General features: G+C 52.1%; 2 protein-coding genes across 4 annotated transcripts in view; one reads left to right on the top strand and one right to left on the bottom strand.

Annotated features, from left to right (window-relative positions):
- Nucleotides 1-2016: 2016 nt before the first annotated feature.
- On the top strand, nucleotides 2017-20015 carry LOC144731633 (sorbitol dehydrogenase-like). 3 transcript variants are annotated; one of them, XM_078612842.1, is made up of 10 exons: nucleotides 2017-2182; nucleotides 4584-4617; nucleotides 6987-7149; nucleotides 8504-8662; nucleotides 9385-9503; nucleotides 9833-9898; nucleotides 10121-10254; nucleotides 16918-17039; nucleotides 17677-17848; nucleotides 19259-20015. In XM_078612842.1, exons 1-9 carry the CDS (start codon nucleotides 2126-2128, stop codon nucleotides 17840-17842), a joined length of 1020 nt encoding a protein of 339 aa, XP_078468968.1. In that variant the 5' UTR covers nucleotides 2017-2125; the 3' UTR covers nucleotides 17843-17848; nucleotides 19259-20015. The 3 variants fall into 3 exon arrangements, with proteins under 3 accessions (XP_078468968.1, XP_078468965.1, XP_078468966.1); XM_078612839.1 differs by having other exon boundaries at nucleotides 2031-2182; nucleotides 19267-19318; XM_078612840.1 differs by lacking the exon at nucleotides 8504-8662 and having other exon boundaries at nucleotides 2031-2182.
- LOC144731632 (coiled-coil domain-containing protein 33-like) overlaps nucleotides 19908-22492 on the bottom strand; it is a 78029-nt gene continuing 75444 nt past the window's right edge. The window contains exons 10-11 of the mRNA XM_078612838.1: nucleotides 21227-21343; nucleotides 19908-20794 (exon numbers count right to left, since the gene is read on the bottom strand). Coding sequence (XP_078468964.1) covers nucleotides 20732-20794; nucleotides 21227-21343 — 180 coding nt within the window. The 3' untranslated portion in view covers nucleotides 19908-20731. The remainder of the gene's footprint in view (nucleotides 20795-21226; nucleotides 21344-22492) is intronic.

Raw genomic sequence — 22492 nt, 5'->3', positions numbered from 1 at the left:
GTTTTCTCCTACAACATCAGAGTGCAGCGCCACATTAAATACGCACGACAATGACAATAGTTTAAAGCGATTCGAAGCATGTTTTCTTTTTGGGGATGGGGGGGGGCACAGCTTTGTGACGTCATATTTGAGGGGGGGGGTCTGACTTTTTGTGGCGCCGTGTGTCATTTATGGACGGCCCCTTAAGTCTTTTGGATGATATTGCAAATGTCGAACGAAAATCGAGCTTCAAACGTGGAACTGTGGTGCCACAGCGACGGGGCCGCTCGGCCGAGCCAGGGAGCCGCCCGGCTTCCACCGCCGCACTGCCCCCCATCACCCCCCCCACATAAACACGCACCCGCACCCACGTAGGGCCTCGTGGTCGGGTCACCTACCCTGAGTTTTCACCCGAGGGCCCCCTAGGGGGGTTACCCCACGGTTTCTCAGGGCCAGGGAATTGGACAGGACCCTTCCCAGGCCAAGTAACACTGCGGCGCCGTGGGCGGATTTGAGATCGCACGACCACGGCGAGCTCAGAGAGCCCCGCAGTTAGAAACGCATACAAACACAAACACGGGTCAGCAAGGCAGATAGCTGGGATCAGGACCCGGGACGACTGATTGGTCGAAAGTTCAAAGGCCGGCGGGATCGCAAAAGAGCGGGAAATCCTAGGCTCAGGATTGGTCGAGAGACCAAGGCGGTCGGGACGGGGGCGCCTAGCCTTTGATGTGAATAGTTTAAAAGAAAACGCAGGGGCAGTAGGGAACTCTCTTCTTCTGGAGTTTGGACACGGGGTCAGCGACGAAGGAGTCATCGGGCGAGCCGCTAGATTGTCTGCAGGACGATCTGAGCGCCGCAAGGTCACCAAGGACTACAGACGGTATCGTGTTGCGCGCCTTACAACACCTCAGAGCGGAGGGTAGGATCCGTAGGAGAGGGTTAGTTCGGGGTAAGGACGAGTAGGAAAGCGGTTTAGCAGAGAGCGCAGCATAGAATAGGGCTACACGGCACCAGAGTGTGGGTTAGAAGCGCCTTGCTGTCCCGCACACACACACGGGTGGCTCGGTTGGTTAGCAAGGGCTAATAAAATCTCGAGCGTAGTAACAAAACCGTGTTGTTGGGTGTTTTTGGAACGTGGTATTAGCGTGCACTGCATTCGCGAGTGTGTGGTCGTTGTACGCATAAAGGCCGTGGTCTCTGTACGATTGTGCGGGTACGGAGGTGTGTGCGTTAACGCCCGGGGAGAGCACTTTTGGTGTGTTGGCGTGACTACGCAGCCGTGTGAGAGGAGAATCGTCCTTGTACGATATTTGTGTTGACGTGCACGCGCGAGTGGGGGAGGGGACGAGTCGTCGTGTCGGCGTGTGCCCCGCTTGCGTGCGCTCGTTACTTGCGTAAGCTCTCGGCGTGCGTAATCGGCGTGCCCAAGGTGCGCGATCGTAACGTGGGCGGCCAGCGCAGCGCAGAGCGGCGCAGGAGTGGGTATCGCGTGTGGAGCTGTACGCGTGTGTGCGCGCACGTTCACGACGTGTGTAACACAGGTGCGCGATCCTAACGTGAGTGGTCAGGGTTGGGTGAGTGCCGTGCAGAGCTGTGTGTGGGTGTGCGCGTGCGTGGTTATCCATGCCTGCTACGCGGACCCGCGGTGGAGGGGAATCCTCGGGTGACGGCTCCCACACCCTGGGTGAGGAGCCTAGCGGCGGTTCGCTTAGCAGCGGGGGGGCGATTGATGATGTTAGTCCGGCCGTTAGTATTATCGAGGGAGGGATCTCGGGGGCTAGCGACCCCCACAGAACATCCCAGTTGTAATTGGTGAATGCATCATCCAGTGAACTTATGTATATTGAAGCTCTTTTTCACAGATGTCCAGTCGGATGTTGTGTAATGGGAGACTGGCACGGTGTAAGTAAACACGGTTTAATGAAAAACTCATAAACGCTGACACAAGTTAAAACTAAGGGGCTTGTTGCCACGGGGGATGGGGAAATAGGAAGGGAGGATATTTCAAGCGCTCCCTATAGGGAACCCACACAACTGCATTTCCCAAACTCGTGTCCCCTGCAGGATAGCAGCAGCATCAACACCACGGACACTCACGCTCCCCCTACCAACAACACCATCTCCATTACCAACCAGCCACGAGATGGCTGCTCTCAACAACACCTCGGTCGTCGTGTACGCGGCCAAAGACCTCCGGCTGGTGAGTAACCGGCCGTAGCGAGGGTTGGTAAGAAACTCGAGCACGGGGAGATTCTCTCAGATCCCCCGCCGGCTTGCTGAGGCTGCTCGCCCTGCCGGTTTCGCGCCGCCTGCATCGGTAGAGTGAGCCAGGCCGGCCCGGGGAGGGAGGTCCCGGGGGGTTTGACGTTGATGGGCAGCGGTGGTGTAAGTTTGGTTGATGCTGAACCACGACTGCGTAGGCTGGGCCGTGCGGGGTGAGTTGTGTTTTTGAGCTCTGTGTATTGTCGCGTTGCACGTTAATGCGATCAGCTGAAGTAAACGATACGGCTGTCGACTGTAAGTACTGCCACTCTCAGTGCGTTCTTATCCCACAAGAGACGCGTGCACAGGGATATCCCAACAGTTGATGTAAATGTCAACTGGACTGATTCTCTTCGTGCGAGTCGCTCCCATTGCTTGTCTGTCTTGGTCACCGTGTATTTCTCTATCTCTGTACTGTATACTGTATACAGTATATCTTTTCTGTGTATTCCTCTCTTACTCGTATCTGTCTCCGTGCCCCTCTTCATATACAGTAATCTAATTTCTCTCTCCATGTCTCCCGTCTCTCTGCGTCTCACTCTCTCTCCCCATATCCGTCTTGTCTACACGTATCTGTGTTTCACTCGCATCGTCTCAGTGTCTCCCGCTCACAGTCTCTTGTTTCTCCTCGCGTCTTCCGCGACTGTCTCTCGGGACGCCCTACTGAGTATTACGTACTGAGTATGCAGGGCGGCAGTTTTTGTTGTCAGTTTCGGAGCACGGGCCAAAAATGTCAAGCGGCCAACAACAAATAGCACGAGTAATAATATGCAAGCGTTGACACGTCTCTGTGAGCAAAGCTTGGGAGAAATTAACGATTGGAGGGAATTCCAGAGTGGAGCAGTGTGAGGGAAGAAGCAGAGAGAGGAACGTGTTTGTGACCTGCAGTGTGATTAGTGGGTGAGTGAGTGAGTCGGTGAATGGTTGAGTGGGTGAGTGAATCTTATCTTAAAGGAATTTATATAGCACTTTAACCAAGGGGGCTTTACAAGGAATTAACAATGGTACATGTGAGTATAATGGTCGAGATGAGGTGAATGAAAGAGACGAGAGGAAGCAATGGGGGAAAATCTGTGATGCGCGAATTCGGTGAAAGTTAAATTGATGGCAGTAAATAATGATGAATGAATTGAATGAATGGGGAATGAGTAAAAGCCATATGGGAATATGAAGAGGAAAAATAATGAATGATGGATCTGGTGGTTGAACATGGCATGGATAAGTCCAATCAGTCTAAACTAAACTTCATATTTGTTACCAGGTAAGGCCAAAGTGATAGCTCAACGAAGTGGCTTATCACGTGGAAATTGCGAGCAGCCAAATACTCCAAACGCGTGATGTTGATTCTAAATGTGGAGGGAAAAACCAGAAGACCCAGAGAAAAATCCATGCAACCATGGGGAGAGAGACATGCAAACTCCAAATATACAGCAGCAGGCGTTCGGGTTGGGGTTGAACTCCATGACCTGTGTCAGCCACCGTGTCAGCCTGGTGTAGACTGTGTCCTCAACATGGGGGGTTGAGGAATCAAGGAGTGACTTTCATGAGAAACCGTAACAATGGTAGAAGAGGAAGAAGAGTGCTAAGGAGGTGAATGACCACTGGTGAATGAGTATGCACGTTCAAGTACACACAACACTGTGTAACAAAAAAAATTGTTCCTGGTAGTGTTATTTCCAAAAGCAAAGTTTGTGGGGAATAATAGTCACTTTCTATACTTTTTAGGCATAAGCAATAAAAAAAAATAACAACACTTCGTACCCAGGAACAAAATTTGTGTTACATAGTGATATAATGATCACCATTGCTCAACAAAGTACTCAATAGACAGAACCGGGGTAAATGTAGCCGAGTTTGAGTTGGCACAGACCAGGAGTAATCATTATGTTTGCGTTGATGGATTGTTCCAGTCAACCGAGTGGGCGAGATTAATGACTTATTACAGCGATTTAAGCTTCACACAGCACCCAGTCTTTTACGCGTGGTGCAAAAATCATCAACAGTTACTGAAGAACGGAATTGTGGTTCTCTTGTCTTAGATCACCATGCAATCAATTCGAGAAAATGTGACCCAACTAATAGGCAAGCATTGAGACAGAGACAACTGTCGACTGGTTTCATCCTTAACATGACTAATCAGTACAAGAGTCGGCATGCATGATTTAATAGTTTTTTTTCCTGCCTGCACTGTTGTTTTCTATTTATGATGGGGGTTTCTCATCGGGTACAGAATTGAATAGTGGTTAGAGCATAGCCACAGGCTTGTGAGCATTTTACAATCAGGCTGCGTTCTTCACTGCTGCAGGTACACTCTCTCTTCCTTGACTCTGCGTACGCAGGTGAACCGGGAAATGCCTGTGCCGGGCCCCAACGGTAAGAGCCGAATCGCAACCATGAAACCACCCATCCGTCCAGCAGTGGAAAAAGTAGAGAGGTATCTAGGAAATTATCCTTTCCCCACCATCTCGGTGATTCCTTGAGTTGTCAAAGGCATATATCTGAATGGTAGCGCCTCTAGTGGCTGAAAGTTTATATTGTCTAACCGCGTGAGAACTCTCGAGAGATCAGGAGAATAGTCTCACTTGGAAGAAATGACCTTGGTCAACAAAAAGGATGAAAGGAAAATAAATAAAAGCACAGGAATGGTGCAATGTGAACCATTGATTGTAAGATGCACTGCAAATGCGTGCTCAGTGTCAAGTTATACAAATCTGGTCTTACACGTGAAGTGGTCTTCAAAAATTACTCACACCGACACGTTGTAACAAGTCATCTGCTTACACTTTATTCACCTATTCTTGCACCAGTTCTAGGCACACCTATAACTATCTGGACGGTCACATATACTCAACTTCTCCCCGCTCCTATCTATTCTGCACCTCACTTATCCTGTTCTCAGCGACTCCGCACACAGCGTCTTCGCACTCAGAGACTCTGCACACAGCAACTTCGCATCTCCACCGTTGCCCTCACCTACGCTCCCTCAGACCCGCTCACCCATCTGTCCCGGGCGGGGGGTTCAGCCAACTCCCGGCCGGCGACGGCATGAGGGTTGAGATCCCGTTGACGGCTGGAGCGGCAGCGGTGAGATATCTTCACTCTTGGTTTGCGGAAACAACTCCCGACTCTCATACACACTCGCGCTTATATCACCCTGCTCATCCCGATCCCTCCACTTAAGCTGCCACCAGGCTGGCGCCAGTTGCCCCATTAATCTCTTATCACCCGTCATCTCCCATTTCCTAGGCGTCAACCTCCGGTCACAGCATAGCACCTATTTGACCTCGGTTGCACCCGCTTCTCCCCTTAATAACTGGCTGTTTGTCTGTGCAAACCTCATGTTGCAACACGCACATCTGTTCGACCTCAGTTGCACCCGCTTAACTGTACGCACCGTGCATTTCTCCCCTCTACACATGTACACCTAACTGGATTATAAGATACATCACCAACTTTTGTTTTCAAATACAAGGGGAGGGGGGGATACATCTTATAACATGAATAATATAACACAAACAACATATACCAATTCACAATGGGTTTTTTTTTGTTTCAGTATAGTTGGTATATTCTCCATGTTTATTCCCAGTTCTCTTCAACGTTCCGTCATGCAACAAATAATCCATGTGGAGATCTCACAGAGCGATTGACACTGACCCGTATTTCTCAGAATGGCCATGCTAGCTTGGAAGCTTTAGTCGGGGTATTCACCTTGGCCTCAAGTAGGCAAATACAAAGCTCCCCCGTATAGCCTGCACGGCACACGAGGGGGTGGGTGGCCAGCACCATGCCCGGCCATCTTAGTCTGCCTAGTGGCGATGTTTAGACACCGGACTAGGTACTAATTTGAAGCTGAGTCGACCTAGGGGAGGCCAAGCACCAGTTCATATGATCATCACTAGTGTTGGAATCGAACTTGGCTCGCCGGGTTTGTAGCACATCGCGCTAACCACTAAGCTACCGCCCCCCACGCTCGAATAGGCCTACACACACGGATCCCTGCAACCACTGCATCCACCCTTCCCTAGTGCACGTCACAAACCCTCGAGGGTAGTGGTAGAGGCGGTGGTGATGGTGTAATTGGTGGCAGTGATTAAAGTGTGAGCGCGCTGGTGGTGACGGTGTGAGTGCAGTGGTGATGAAGGTAGTGGCGGTGTGGGGTGCAATGGAGAAGCGGTTAGTGCACTGCGTTACAAACCTGGCGACTCGGGTTCGATGCCCACTAACGGTCGATACCAGTGACAATTATCTAAAGCGGTCCTGGGTCTGTTAAGGCTATAACGTGGATCTTTGTCTTTTCGTGACGGTGTGAGTGCAGTGGCAGTGATAGTGTTGAAAGGGGGGAAGGGTGTTGCGGTGATAGCGGTGGTGAAGGTGTGAGTGTGGTGGTGGTGGTGCGTGTGGTGATTGGTGGTGTAGCGGTTAACACGCTGTGCTACGAACGTGGTGACACAAGTTTTCATAGCTAACAGCAGTGACAATTATCTTAACTGGTTTTGGCCCCCCCTAGGTCGACTCAGTCTCAAATTATTACTTGGTGAAATGTGTAAACATTGCCACTAGGGAGACGTGCTGGCCACCCACCCCCATGTGTGCCGTGTCGGCCTTTATAGCTGCTCGCTTACAGCACTTGCTCCCACAGTTAGTTAAGGCTACAGGGGGGATTTTTGTCTTTGTGGTGGTGGTGATAGTAAAGGTGTGGGTGTGCATGCACCTCTGTGCCATGTGACTCCCCAACACAGGTGCTGCTCAAGATGCACTCGGTGGGCATCTGCGGTTCGGACGTGCACTACTAGCAGCACGGCCGCGTTGGAGACTTCGTACTTCGAGAGCCAATGGTGCTGGGCCACGAGGCAGCTGGCACCGTGTGCGCCATGGGGGCCAGCGTCACCCACCTCGTTCCTGGTCTGCGGCACGGACGCGCCCTCGCCGCGCACAGCGCACTTATCGGCACGATCGCGACGCGCGCGAGACTCCTTTTGATAGAACGTTCGCGGAGCGTGTTACGTGAACGCGACACATGATGGGCATGTTTGCCTGGCCCGCGCAACTTGCAAATGTGTGACGACGTGACAAGCACGAGATTCGTTGCACACCTTGAGGAAAACACACGACGCACGCCCAACATATGGATACGCTTACGTTATGATTATATTATTGCTGCAGCGGCTTTTGGCTAACCATTGAACGAAGACGGTCACTGCATCGCACGTTTTCAGATCCGATTCTGCGGCCGTCTTGAACGCTTTCTTCCGATATTAGGAAGCCACTGGAGCTATGACCTTTCATGTTTACAATATACATAACATGCAGGAGTCATGCAGAGAGTAAATTAAATGCTCAAGACGTGCTCAAGATGCACACAAGACTCGTGGCGTGGGTGAAAAAAACGGGCGACGCACTCGCCGCACACAATGTGCTCACAGCTCGTGACATTTATGGAGCTCGAATGCACAACACGCAAAAATACACGCAATACACGCAAAACACGCCAACGGTCCAGAGACATTTTTTACGAAATGCTCACAATAGGCCCAGCGCACGTGGCACAAGATGCATTCACAACAAGGTTGCCACACAATTGTAATGAATCATTGTCGGGGAATCATAGTTAGGCTAGGAGTTGCTGTGTGACTTGACCCTGCATCATCCATCGCCTACTCTGAACGTCATTTGTCCACGTGTCCATCCATGTGCACATGTCTATGTGCACGTGTGCGTCTGTCCATGGAGAGCAGGATTGCGGTCTTTAGTGTACGGCACTACAAACCTGGCCACCTGAGTTTGATTACCGCTTATGGCCAACATCAGTGTTGAATATCTGCACTAGTCTTGAGCTTCCCCGAAGTCAACGGAGCTTTAAATTGGTACTTGGTGTGGTGTGTAAACATCAACACTCGGGAGGCAAAAACGGCTGTGCGTGGTACTGGCCACCCACCCCTTCATGGGAGCGGTAGTGTAGTTGTTAGCATGCTACGAACCCGGCAACCCGAGTTCGATTCCCCTTCATGGCAAACATCAGTGAGGATTATTTGAACTGGTCCTGGGCCTCTCCTAAGTTGACTCGGCTTCAATTGAGTACCTGGTGTGATGTGAAAACATCGTCACTCGGGAGACAAAGGCGGACGGGCGTGGTGCTGGCCACCCACCCCCTCGTGTGCCGTGCTGGCCTTCATAGGGGCTCGCTCATAGCACTTGCCCCAAAAAGTCTGTTAAGGCTATACAGGGGATCGTTGCCTTTGTCGCACTTGTGCCCAAGGGACCGGGTGGCCATTGAGCCCGGCGTGCCGCGCGAGAACGATGAATTCTGCAAAAACGGCCGCTACAACCTCTCCCCCAGCATCTTCTTCTGCGCGACGCCTCCCGACCACGGCAGCCTGTGTCGCTACTACACACACAGTGGCAGCTTCTGCTACAAGTGAGCGCCGCCAGTGTTCTGTAGACTCGGAGTCGTTCACCCCCCCTCCCGCCTTCCCAGTGCCTCCAATGATTGTTATAATTTGGGCCAGTGGTTCGATCTGAAATATACAGACTTTTTTTCTGGTGTCGTTTTGACCGTCTTGTTTGTACGGTTTTATTCAATGCGTTGGGACTACATTCTACATCAGTTCATAATTTCAATGAATAATTTGAATGAACCTTGAATAATTCAATGCAGCCTGCACAATTTGCATCGCAGTGGCGAGGGTTAATATATATATTGTCACCAATATATGGATCTATATGTGCCTATCGTTCATCTTACCATGTGCGATGTCAACTTCTCTTCCACTTAGGTCACCACAAACATTTTGTGCTGGAGTCATGTGGAATATCCACCACTGACTCAAAACTGGAAAAGCAGAGCATTTTCCCATGCTGCTTAGAACAAGGGAACACTTGGGATTGTATTGTGCTGGTTGGAACTGTTATGTGTCACTGTTTCTTTGAGCTTATATCCCAGCACACTGCGACACTGCAGAGCGTCTAATCGTGACCTTGCATGAAGAGGCTTGAGAGTGAATGCACCTCGCAGAGAGACGGAGACAGAAGGAGAGAGAAGTCCTGTGCCTGGACTAGAATACGGAGGAGGGTGGTTGGCGGAGAGGTGTGGGGGCGTTCACCAGTAACCATGGTGATGGCGGTGCTGGTCCGGTGCAGGCTTCCTGACAACATGAGCTATGAGGAGGGGGCCCTCATTGAGCCGCTCTCCGTGGGTATCCACGCGTGCCGCCGCGCCGGCGTCTCACTGGGCAGCTACGTCTTCATCTGCGGGGCAGGTGGGCTACCCCTTATCACCTGACCACACTTCACCTGGTATCACCTGACCTGCTTACTACTCTCCTGGTGACTGGTTGCTCATCTCCTGACCATGCCTCATCTAGACAATAACTTCCCCTGGTCTCATCTGGTTACTACTCACCTGATTTCTCACCTTACCTAACCACACCTCATCTGGTTATGCACCTAACCTTATCATACCTCACCTGACCTTGCACGAACTCACCTCACGCAGTCTGAATGAGGGTACTGTGGAATCAGTATTATTTATTAGAAACATTGTGGAGACGTGGGGAGCGATGTCACCTCTTTGATCCACCTCCCTCAGGTCCCATCGGGCTCGTGTGCCTCCTCGTGGCCAAAGCGATGGGGGCGGCAAAGGTGGTCATCACAGGTACATGGCTTCCATCATCATATTCGTAATAGCCACCATCATCATTTTGACCATCATCATGCTTTCCACTGTCATAATTGTCATCTTCATCACTATCATTGTCATCACTCCTTACCATCATAGCAATCACCATCATAAACAGTCATCAATTATCACTACGACTATCATCGTCACCACCACAGGTATTATGTAACGATCCACACGTCCTCCTGTCGGGGGCAGGCAGCGAGGCCGAGGCCTCCTTGGGCGGCCCGCAGGACATGGCGCGTCGCGTCGCCGAGTGCCTAGGCGGCGCGCCACCTGAGATCTCCATCAAGTGCACGGGCGCTGAGGCGTGCGTGCAGGCCAGCATCTACGTGAGTTCACCCGCACGTTCGCTGTGATCAACCTGGAGGTAACCTGTACGAGCCGATTAGCACTGCAGGGAATTTAATATATAATTTTTTATTTAACTACGAGTTAAATTCAGAATATTTTTGATTGCTCATGTGGTAGTGTTGTTTTTTTCTTTCGATTTATATTTTGTTGCTGTACTTTAATGATTTGGTTCGCTTGTCATTTTGGTCACCCAAGTAACTTTTCAAATAAGACTATCCAGGCGCCAACGGCCCCGCAAATCATCCCTCCACACAAGCAATCCGTCCGGAGAGCCGCCCAAGGCACCCCATCCGACGACGGGCACCCCTTAGACTTGCTTGCCTGACCCCGCAAAGCTGCAAGCGAATCATCCAACAACTGTTCGCAGACCCAAACGGAACGCGGCAAGTTTAAAACTCAATCAGCCGGCTCAGGACAGGTCGAGTCCGTGGACTTATCCACCGCGGACATGACAGGCCGAAGTAGCTGAGGGGGCCGCGTGCACCGATTTGTGCCCGAGAAACACGCGCAGGCGGTACCATGCGCCAGTCGAGAGAGCGCGTCCGCGTTACCGTGACGAGAACCCTTACGGTACTGAATGTCAAACGAGAACTCCTGTAAAGTTTCCAACCATCGCGACAGCTGGCCCGAGGGCTGGTCGACTGTCAAAGAGTATTGCAAGGCCGTATGGTCCGTGCGCACAAGGAACTTACTGCCGTATAGGTAAGGCCGATTTTGGCGAACAAAATGGACGATATGCAATAATTCTCGACGGGTGACGCAAATAGCAGGACTCCGCCGAAGAGAGAACACGGCTCCCGTATGCTACAACACGTTCGACGCTGCCCTTACACTGAGATAGGACAGCACCAATGCCTGTATCACTGGCGTCCGTATCCAAAATAAAGGGCAAAGAAAAATCAGGGTAATCCAGCGTCGGTGCTGACGCCAATCGATCGCGTAGGCCGCGAAACGCCTTCTCCTCCTCCGGGCCCTATTTGAACCTCTGATTTTTCGCCGTGAGGAGGTGCAGCGGCCTAGCGATCAAAGCTAAATTTGGCACAAATCGGCGGTAATAAGATGCAAAGCCAACAAATCGACGTACGTCCCCGACCGATGTAGGAGTCGGCCAATCCCGAATGCACGCCGTTTTGTGCGTGTCCGTGGCCACTCCGTCCGGGCTGACAATGTGACCCAAATAGCGCGTGGAATGTTGCGAAGTGGCCGAGGCTTAAGTTTCAAATTTACGGAACACATCCTAGCAAAAACGGCCTCCAATCGCTGAAGGTGTTCCTCGAACGTGCGGCTGAACACAATGACGTCGTCCAAATATATGAGGTACGTGTCCCACTGGAGCCCGGTCAACACCAGTTCCATCAACCGTTGGAACGTAGCGGGAGCGGCGTTCAATCCCATGGGGAGACAATTAAACTGAAAGAGCCCTTGAGGCGTACGGAAAGCCGTCTTTTCCCTCGACGACTCGTCAAGGGGGAGCTGCCAGAACCCGGAAGAAAGATCGAGGGTCGAAAAAAATCTCGCCCCAGACAAGGCATCGAGGGAATCATCCATGCGCAGCAAGGGGTACGTGTCCACCACGGATACCTTATTCAGCCTCTGGAAATCAACGCAAAAGCGAAGGCTACCATCCTTTTTTTTCACAAGAACAACCAGAGCACCCCATGGGCTATTGGACGGGGAGATGATGTCAGCGACCAGCATGTCGTCCACAGCACCGCGAACATCATCCCTCTCCGAGGGGCTTAACCGGTGCGGATTCATACTATGGGGTTAGCTACCCCGGTATCAATGTGATGGGAAAGCAGCGAGGTGCGCCCCAGGTCGAAATCATTTTTGCTAAACACATCGGAATATTTGGACAACAGCGCGCGGAGCGCGGACTTCTGGTGTGTAGTCAGGGATGTGTTCTCCTGACACAACTCGGCGATCCATCGATTGTCCGACGATCCTCTAGCTGTAACCCCCGCTGCCAGACCTTGCCGACCAGCCTCAACATGGGCCGTGAACGCGGTAGTAGCATGGGCCAAAACCGTGCCGGGTCCAACCACCAAGACATTTTATGCACCCCTGTTCAGAACTTGTAAAAACGGAGGTTGACCCGGCCGAACAATTGTCTGAGCTGCAACCAGCGCTAGGCCGCCGGTAGCGGTGTTGGACGGCGACAGCAGCACGCCCGCCGCCCCGTCAACACTAGGCACGGGCTTACGATAGCGCAGGGGAACGAGCATTTGCGATCCCGGAGGAATATCAACAGAGACATCGGCCAGTGCCAGCACCGGAAGGTCCGGGACGGAACGGGCCCATGGTGACGGCAAAAAGAAAACCTTACGTCCTGCCGGCAACTCAATGCACCCGGTACCCAGTAGGCAAGGCACAGCGAGGGACCTGGAAATCAATACCGTCCCCGAAGTTGATACGTTCCCAATGGAAATGTGCGCTTCAACCTGGCCCATAATGCCCATACTACTCCCATTAGCAGCAATACATGCATCGAACGCCGGACGTACCCGCGACGCAGGAATGGACAGAAGATGGAAAATGACATCCGAGATGATAGTGGCCGACGCGCCCAAATCTGCAAAAATCCGCACGTCCACCCCTTGAATAGAGCCCGGCACGGTAGAGAACCCCGTCGCGGCCGCAACCACTCGACGAGCTAATTTCCGCCATTGTGTTACCGTACGAGGCGACTCGACGATGGACCCCCCAGTAGTACAGGCCCCCGAATCACACGCAGGTGACGATGAATGAAGTGACAGGCCTTGCCGGGTGTCTGATGCATACCGACTTGCCTGACAAGGGTCACCGCCTGACGTCGACGGGGGGTGTCCTCCGGCGAGGACACCGGCCGAGGAGGTGGACGAGGTCGACCCCGACAGTTGCGTGCGAAGTGGCCGAGTTGGCCGCATCGATAGCACGCCATGTCGGCCCGCCGGCTGGCCCCCCCCGACGTCCCGGTGAGGCGCCGACGAGGGCACTGAGCGTGCCATCGTGCCCCACCAAGGAACCCACTGGCCCGCTGCAGCAGTGAGGTTGCCAGGCCCTGTGTCGTCCGGAGTGAGGACGACCCGCGACGGTGCCCATCCTATGGGTTTCCCATCAATGGCAGGATCGCCCATCCAGGCGGCCATCTGCGCCCAGTGGCGCAAGTTAAACTGTGCGTCGAGGCACTTGGCCGCCAACCCGGAGGTTAGCGGCTCGTGGCCACACACGGGCATCGGGATGGCAAGGTCTTTGGACAGCTCCAACATCTTCCCGAGTATCAACGACTCCCACTACATATGCAAGTGTGGGGAGCAGTAATGCAGTGCTTAGCATGCTGTGTTACGAACCTGGTGACATGAGTTTGATTCCTGCTCATGCCCAACAAGTGATGATTATCTGAGCCGTTCCTGAGCCTCCCCTAGGCCGACTCAGCCTCAAATGAGTACCTGGTGCAGTGTGTAAGCATCGCAACTGGGGAGACAAAGGCGGCCGGGCATGGTGCTGGCCACCCATCTCCTTGTGTACCATGCCAGCCTTCATAGGTGCTCCCTAACAGTACTTGTTAAGGCTGTTGAGGTATCTTTATCTTGTGTGTGCATGTACGCGTATATGTTGTAGCGCAATTCACGACTCCGAGGCAGGTTGCTGTTCGGGGCTCACGCCACGTTTATTAAGGGCTTACGCCGTTTGTTAAGGGCTTCCGCCGAACCAAAACCTTCCTAGCCGATAACTCCCCAGGGGACAGGGTACTGGGATCCCTACACCCCGGCTAACTCGGCTCTCCTCCCTGCCCCGGGCCAGGACTACCCCCAACCTCGGCCGGTCAGGCGGAGTAGCCTACCCTAGCCTCGTGTGAGGATCAACTCCCTGAGTCCCCACTCCTACCCCCGACGAACCCAGGTTACATCCCGGGTCCCCCTTTAAATACCCCCCTGGGGGCATGACGTCACCGTCCCCCACGGCCCGCCTGACGTCACGTTCCGCGACGCCACTCTCTCCGAGGGCGAGCGTGACGTGATGTCACCCACTACACCTCTACATTACCCCCCCCCCGTGAAAAAACACAGCCGACCTGGCTACAATCACCATGAGAGCGGGGACACACATGTGCCCACTAGAAACCCACAACCTTAGGGCAGCATGTTACATGATAAAGTAAGGACAGGGCACCCACTGGACCATGGAAAGAGGCCAGGAAGGTCGGGAATGGAGAAGCCGGCCCGCCCCTGGCCGTCAATGTATACGCATGCCCCTCGAGCGTGTATGAGCCATCGGCCCGCCCCCCCATATGGCCCGACGCCACCGGCTTCACCTGCGGGGGCTCTGTGGGCGCACACACGGGCCGCGCCTCGCCCTCGTCACCAGAACCCACAAGGCCCGGCTTGTCGCGCACATCAATCGGCGGCCGCTTCAGAAGTGGGGATGAATCCGGGAGGTCCGGCGGTACAACCCGCTTGAGCCTAGACGGGTGAACGATCCACCGGTGGCGACCCAACCTAATACGCACACACTGTGGCCGACGAACCTCCACCACCTCAACGGGATCCTGCCAAGGGCGATGCAACTTCGAGGACGTGCCAACAGGCACTTGGGGGCAGTGCAGCCATGCCAACTGGCTCCTTTCCCACGGAAGGCCAGCAGCCTGGTGTTTGGACAGGCGCTTGTTAGCTGCCTGCCGGCTGGTCGAATTTTCCATCGCCGCTTGCCGCGCCTCGCGCAGCCGATCAAGCGCGACCCTTATGGGTGCAGGGACAGGCGAGCCCTTCCTGGAAAGCCCCAGGTCCAACTGAACATGCATTGGGGGTTCGGATTCCCTCCCGTACATGAGATAAAACTGGGAGAACCCCGTCGAGGCATGAGGAGCCAACCTGTACGCGGCCAGCACCCCCGGGGATGAACAGGTCCCAGTCCGATTGGGACGCACTCACGTGATGGCCACAGCATAGAAGTGAGCGTACGGTTCAGTCGCTCTACCATCCCGTCGGACTGGGGGTGGTAGGGCGAGGTGCAAACGAGAAGAAAAATTCCGCCCCTGATCAGTCAAGAGCTGTTCTGGCGCCCCCTTATCGAGAACATACCCCTGAACGAACGCCTCAGTGATGGACGAGGCCGATTGGTCCACCAGAGGCCACGCCATAGGCCAATGCGTGAGGTACTCCACCCCCACCAAGAGGTACCTGTGGCCCCGTTGGGATGCAGGGAATGGCCCCAAAATGTTGAGTGCCACAAGTACATTCACACGAGAAACCCGGATGGACTGCAGCGGGGCCCGATCTTGACCCACTAGGGCCTTCCTCCGCACACAGTCGTGGCAACCTTTTAAAATAAGGGCCACATCATCCTCCACACCCAGCCAATCTTAATCCCGTTTAAGGGTTAACAAGGTCTTATGGTAGCCGAGGTGCATACGTTTCTCGTGAATGGCCCTGGTCAACTTACTTCGCAAGTCAATGGGCACAACCACACAATAGCGTTCCAACTGGGCATCCCAACGCATGAGGAGGCCGTCATGTACGGCGATCACCGGGGCAGCCGAGTCCACGCGGCGTCGCAGCCTCAGCAGAGAGGAATCCTTCATCTGCAACTTGTCCATACCTCCCGGGGGATTCCCAGGCCAAAATCAACAGGCAATGCCACACCCGGAGGGGGCGTCACTTCGGCCGATGCGACCGACTGGGCCGTGGTATCCACCGGGGCCTTACAGCGGCTGGAACCCAGGGCACAAGCGCACCTGCCGTCCGGGGGCAGCCTGGAAAGGCCATCCGCATTCCCATGCCGAGTCCCCTTCCTGTGGATATCATCGAAGGGGTACTCCTGGAGCACCTCGAGCCAGTGGGACATCTGGCCCGAGGGTTGGTCAATCCGCAGGGAATACTGGAGGGCCGCATGGTCGGTCCGGACGGTGAACCGGCAACCATACATATATTGCCGGTAGAGCTGGACAAAAAAAACAATAGCCAGAAGCTCCCTCCTGGTCACGCAATACGGGAGACAGTACGTGGCTGCCGTAGGCCACCACCCTTTCAACCCCGTCAATCACCTGGGCGAGAACAGCCCCAATGCCTGTATCACTGGCATCGGTGTCGAGGAGGAACGGCCTATAGAAATCTGGGTACTCCAAAGGCGGCGCACCCGCCAAGGCCCTCCGAAGCACCCCGAAAGCAGCTTCCTCCTCCGTCCCCCAGCGAAATTTTTGACCCTTGGCGGAGAGAGCATGCAGTGGCTTTGCAATAGTCGCAAAATCGCGGACGAACCGGCGATAATACGATGCGAAGCCAACAAAACTACGCACCTCAGCGACAGATGTGGGAGTCGGCCACATCCGAACACAAGCAGTCTTTTCCGGATCCGTGGCCACACCCGACGCACTCACAATGTATCCCAAATACTTCACCAATGGCTGCAACAAATGACACTTCTGGGGTTTCAACTCAAGCCCGCCGCGCGCACTTTGGGGCACACTGCCGCCAGACAAAGCAAGTGCTCGTCAAATGTGCGACCGAAAACTATCACGTCGTCCCCCTGGGGGCATGACGTCACCGTCCCCCACGGCCCGCCTGACGTCACGTTCCACGACATCACTCTCTCCGAGGGCGAGCGTGACGTGATGTCACCCACCACACCTCTACATATGTATGTGTGTGCGTGTGCCACGCCAGGCAACGCGCTCCGGGGGAGTCCTGGTGCTGGTGGGCATGGGCCCCACGTCCATCACCCTGCCCATCCTCAACGCCGCCGTGCGGGAGGTCGACATCCGTGGCGTCTTCCGCTACTGCAACACGTGAGCCCGCAGCGGTGGCGGAGACGGCGATGCCGGTGTGCGGTTGCTCACCAGAGCCCTGATCCCTGACTCGTCCTCGTTGGCAGCGTCATTTCTCTGCTGACTCCTCCGCTAGTTAACAAGCGGGAGCAACACCAACAGTGTCAAACGATAGAATTTCGTTCCAGGGGGTGGCAGTAAAATGATGATAATTTAGTGGAGTTTGTTATGGCCGGGGGGGTGGCGGTGGAAAGTCATCCCAGCGCAGGTGTGAGAACGATTCTGATAGCTACATGGATGAGTGCAAGAACTACAGAACAGGTATGAGACCTATGACCACAGCACATGTGTGCTGTGATCATAGGGTGTTTAGAGTATTTAAAGTATTTGGCTGCAATAAATGTCCACATGATTAGCCACTTCGTTGAGCTATCATTTGTGATAGCCAGGTCGCTTATGAAAAATAGGTTTATAGCTCAATGAGCCTTACCTGGTAAAAGAAAAAGAAAAATTGGTGCGAAAGTTATAACCACAGGACAGGCGAGACCAGTAAACACAGCACGGGTGCGAACCCAGTAAACGCAGCTCGGGTGAAAATCGAGCAGGATGGGCACAGGTGAGACCCCTGAAACGACTTCGTCTCTGGTGCGGCGTGCAGTTGGCCGACGGCGATCGCCATGTTGGCGTCGCGGCACGTGGATGTGCAGTCGCTCGTCACGCACCGCTTCCCGCTCTCCTCGGCGCTCGAGGCGTTCGAGGTAACGCGGCGAGGGGAGGGCATCAAAGTCATGATCAAGTGCGACCCCGACGACGAGCAGCCCTAATCGCAGGTCTCCCCATGCACCTCATCGTCACTCATGCCACCTCATTGTCAAGCCACATCGTCACATTACCTGTCATATCCCCTCATTGTCACATCACCTCCTGTTGTTGTATGTTTGTCTTCTAAATGTGCCTTGAATGTTGTAGATTGTCAAAAAAACACAGTCATTGTTCAGAAAGTGTACTTTTGTCCAGAGGAGGCAGATTAAATGGACGATTGAGTGAGTTAGCACAATTAACGTGTGGCCATCTGTGTGAAGATGATAGAACAAATAATTATCAAAGTTGGATTTTAAAGTGTTCCGATGAAACTCGCAAATCATCGCTTATTGCGTGTTCACACTATAATGCATTAGAAGAGCACGGTTCTACCATTGAGGAACACTTTTTGCACAACGTGGAATGAGCCCGTTCTGGCAGGAAATGTGTGCCGTTATAACGAAGTTTCTGATTGGTGAACAACAAGCTTCTCTCTTGATCTGTGGAGCTGAGCGGTGTGATACAGTAATGCGGCCATGCACCCTTCGTTATTTGTCCCACCATCTCACTGTATGCGTACATCGTATCTCGCCACAATGTATCACTGACATTATGTATGGGGAACTTGTTTTCGCTTAAGGCGTTTTTCGTTGAATACGGAACTTCAAGGGAACGCATCTACAGCATTAAACGAGGACTTACTGCATGTGGGTTATCGAGTGTTTTCGAGACAACCCTCAAATTGGAATGCTCACAGAACACTGCTGTAACATCACCCCACGTTGAAGAATAATATCTGAAAGATGATACTGCAGAGTTACTTCTGAGGTCCCTTCAGTTGTCTTTTACCTATGATATGTGGTGCATTTCCTCATACGCCCTACGGACTTTTAGCTGTGGGAGGAAACCAGAGAAACTGGGGAAACCGCATGCAGAACAGGAGGGAGAGAATGCAAACGCCACAAAAGGAAAGGCACCTGACTCGGGAATGGAACGCAGGCACCTCTGGCTGCGTGGCACGAGTGTTACCACTGCACTGCCAGGGGTAACACGGACATCACTACCAAATGTGTATCACAAATGAGAAGTTGTTTTGTCAGGAGAGCATCGGTGCTAATCGGCATCAGAATATTTTTTTTTATACTGGAGGAATCCGATGAGCTATAAAGCTCTTTTCCACAGATGTCTAGTGGGGGCAGGTCAGAATGTTACAACATAATACAAAAACACGATAGTAGTGCAAATTATAGGCAAGGTAAACAAATCACTTTAAAAATATATACCAAAAAACTAAACTTATTTTAATCTCACGGAGCCATTAGCTTATTTTTCAGAAGCGACCTGGCCACAATTTATAGCTCAATGAATTGGCTGCTGTTCGAGCCTCTACATATAGCGGGATCCTCTTCCGTGTTGGCGTGCCTGTTCCTTCTCATTAGTTCAACAGAACGTCAAGATTCCCCGTCTCCTCAAGAGTGGACCCGCAGATGTTAAAGGAAGACACAAGCCACAACATCCAAAAGCTCTTGCACAGATACATACACCAGGGCTTGTATGTCATAGTTTATGTCTGACACAAGTTTTAAAATTAGTAAGGCATGCCGTCATAGTGCGTGTTATGCTCATGATATCACAGTGCCATTAAGTCGCACCGATGGCCTTAACTTTAAAGTCTTTTTTTTGGCTCTCAACTACCAGTTTCAACGTCGTGTCTCAAAGCCAATGATGTGTAGCCTATTGCCCAAGAGCCGCTCGTTTTATTTTAGTTGTGTCCATAACAGACCAAAGCGTTAGAGTTCCTGTGATTGACAGATGAGTGTAATTAACCTCCGTATTAATGCAACTTGAGTAAAAGTGCACAGACTAATTAAACTGAGGAAATTAACACAGGAAATGAAAGTATTACTCTAAAAGACCAAACTGGCTATCGCGCTTGTGAAAATATCTAATCGTAAAGAATGATTTTATATCCTTAAATACAATTTTATGTACAGTCTCCTGAAGTTCGATTACAAAATCATGTCAAGCGTCAAATGTAAAAAAATATATTCGTGACATTTCTATTAAATAAAACGCAATCGCAAATCATTGCATTATAAAATTGTATTTTCCAAATGAGTCGCACACAACAACCCAAAACACATGTGCCATGATTATTTTCATATCGATCAAATAAAATTGTAATAAACTGCAAAATAATCTGTTCATCTGTTCCATTTTACAAACCAAAACTCAGTCACAGCAGAGCACTCATGATCAAGTGATGATGTTTAAAAAATCAGCCATGATGGTAGATACCTGTGCATGGCAGTCAAACAAGCCATAAGATTGTGAGAAAACCCATGCGATAATAAATACAATGTTTAACGTGGCACATGTGGCCTCCATCTTGCCGTGAAATATTTATATTCAACAAGAGGCACCTGAGTTTGAGTCCCAGCCATGGTTAACATCAGTGGTGTGTGAAATCTGAACTGGTTGGGGCCCTCATAAACCCGGACTGACCAGCCTGGTGAAATGAGCAAATGGCCATCATGACCGACACGGCATGTGGAGGCCTTCGTCCAGCAGTGGGTTTATGATGGCTATAAATGGTAATTAACAATTCACGTGAATAGCGTAAAAACACCAGCAATAACGAAAGTCATGCAAAAGTGGTGAAATTCGCCCTCCCCCGTTACTGATGTGTCGCGACGGGGTCTTTCGATCGCGGTGCCGCGTCACTCAGCATTACACGAGCGTCTTCCCAGCATCACTCCAGCGTCACATAGTCGTCGCACCAGCGTCTATACAGCTTCAGACCGGCGTGATACCAGCGCCTCACCAGTGTCCATGGCATCACTGCATCACACTGACATCTCACTGGTGTCATACCAACGCCACATAGGCGTCTCATCGGCATCTCGCCAGCATCACACCAGTGGCTCCAGCTGTCCGTAACGCCGGCCCATCCCTTGCCGCAGCAAAGATCCCGCCTGTGCCGGGAGACACGAGCCGTGTCAACGCCCATCACGTGTCCAACAAGAAGATGACGCGTGCGCTCACAATACAGGACCCGAATTGTGCATTTAAGAATCGATTATTTACAATGTATGAAAAACGACATGCTCATGTGCAAATGTTACATTCAAGATAATAAGATTGGAAAACCTACAGCCGTTGGGCAGAATACGGCCCATAACTCGATTTCCTATGGCCTGCAGCCATTTAAAGCCTACCAGCTTAAAACAGCCCGCAAATGATACTTATCCGTCTCTTGCGAGCATCTTCGCCACACTAATCGGGCACTGGAGGGTAGTATTTTGACCTGCCAATACTGCATTTCTCACGTTTTCGCGTCGATTCGGCATTGAAAAGTGTAGGGCGGGGGGGGCCGGAGGCAGGGGTGGGGGAGGGGGTGCACTCACGACGGGAAAGCCATGCAGGATGTCGGTGGACGTCCTCGTGAAGCCGTGCGAGCGCTCCGTCAAACGCATCACATAGTCCTGCCGCTCACGCCCCCATTTCTTGGCTTTCACCTTCAGCTACACGTGCCGTGTGGGAGGACACACCAGGGCGGTGCGGTCCAGGTGAAGGTGCCGCACAGGAGAGGCACAGCCTCGACAACGCAGGTTGCAGACTCACGCGATACTCGCGTTTGAAAGTTCTCCCCCTGTTCTGCATGGGTTTCCATCGGGTTCTCAAGTTTTTTTTCCCATAGCAAATAAAGACCCAAAAACCCACACAATGTACACTGGTATTTTCCAAGCATTCCAATGTTGAAAAACCACCTAAACATTACTCAATTGGAATTTATATAGAGCAACATCGCCTCCTACTGCAACAACGTAGGACCCTCCTGAAAAAGTCTTGATACGCGTATTTATAATAATAAGCACTCTTTCCAGAGGTGCATCGGAGACCTAATTACTGCCTAATTAGGTCTCCGATGCACCTCTGGAAAGAGTGCAATACAGGGTGTTTTAAAAAGATGGGCCCGATTTGAAATCGCTATATCTCTGCAACCACGAACCGCCCATGAATGAAACTCTTACCACTTGAAAGGGCGGGACATAGAGTTTCAAATGATTACCGCTAGATGCCTGTCCCAGCGCAAGATGGCGACCCTGCAATACAAGGCTTTTGCGTTCTGCAGTTAAGCAAGGCTGAATCCGTAATTGCGGTGCAGCGTGCATTTCAACGGCGTTTTGGCATTGATCCGCGAATGTCAAAGAGCATTCGTCGTTGGTACCGACAATTTGAGGAAACAGGCTGTTTATGTAAGGGGAAGAGCACAGGGCGACCACGTACCTCAGAGGAAAACGTGAGCAGAATTCAAGAGAGTTTTTTGCATAGCCCGCTGAAGTCCACTCATCGTGCCACCCGAGAACTTGCGATTCCTCATACGACTGTCTGGCATGTGTTAAGGCGACGTTTAATCATGAGGCTATACTGGTTGCAAATGGTATAGGCTCTTCGTGCAGGTGACAAAGGAAAGCGTGTAGAATTTTGTTATGCGATGTTACAGAACATGGAGGACGACAGCTTCTTACCGCGTTTGATTTTTAGTGCTGAAGCAACGTTTCATCTAAGCGGTAAAGTTAACCGTTACAATGTGCGCCTATGGGGATTAGAGAATCCACACAAAACTGTAGAGCATGAGCGTAATTCCCCGAAAGTGAACGTGTTTTGTG

The sequence above is a fragment of the Lampetra planeri genome, chromosome 39, assembly GCF_965212315.1.
Source record: "Lampetra planeri chromosome 39, kcLamPlan1.2.h2, whole genome shotgun sequence".
NCBI classification, from domain to species: Eukaryota; Metazoa; Chordata; class Hyperoartia; order Petromyzontiformes; family Petromyzontidae; genus Lampetra; species Lampetra planeri.
Note: the sequence above shows the minus strand (reverse complement) of the source record. Positions and strands in the feature narration are given on the sequence as shown.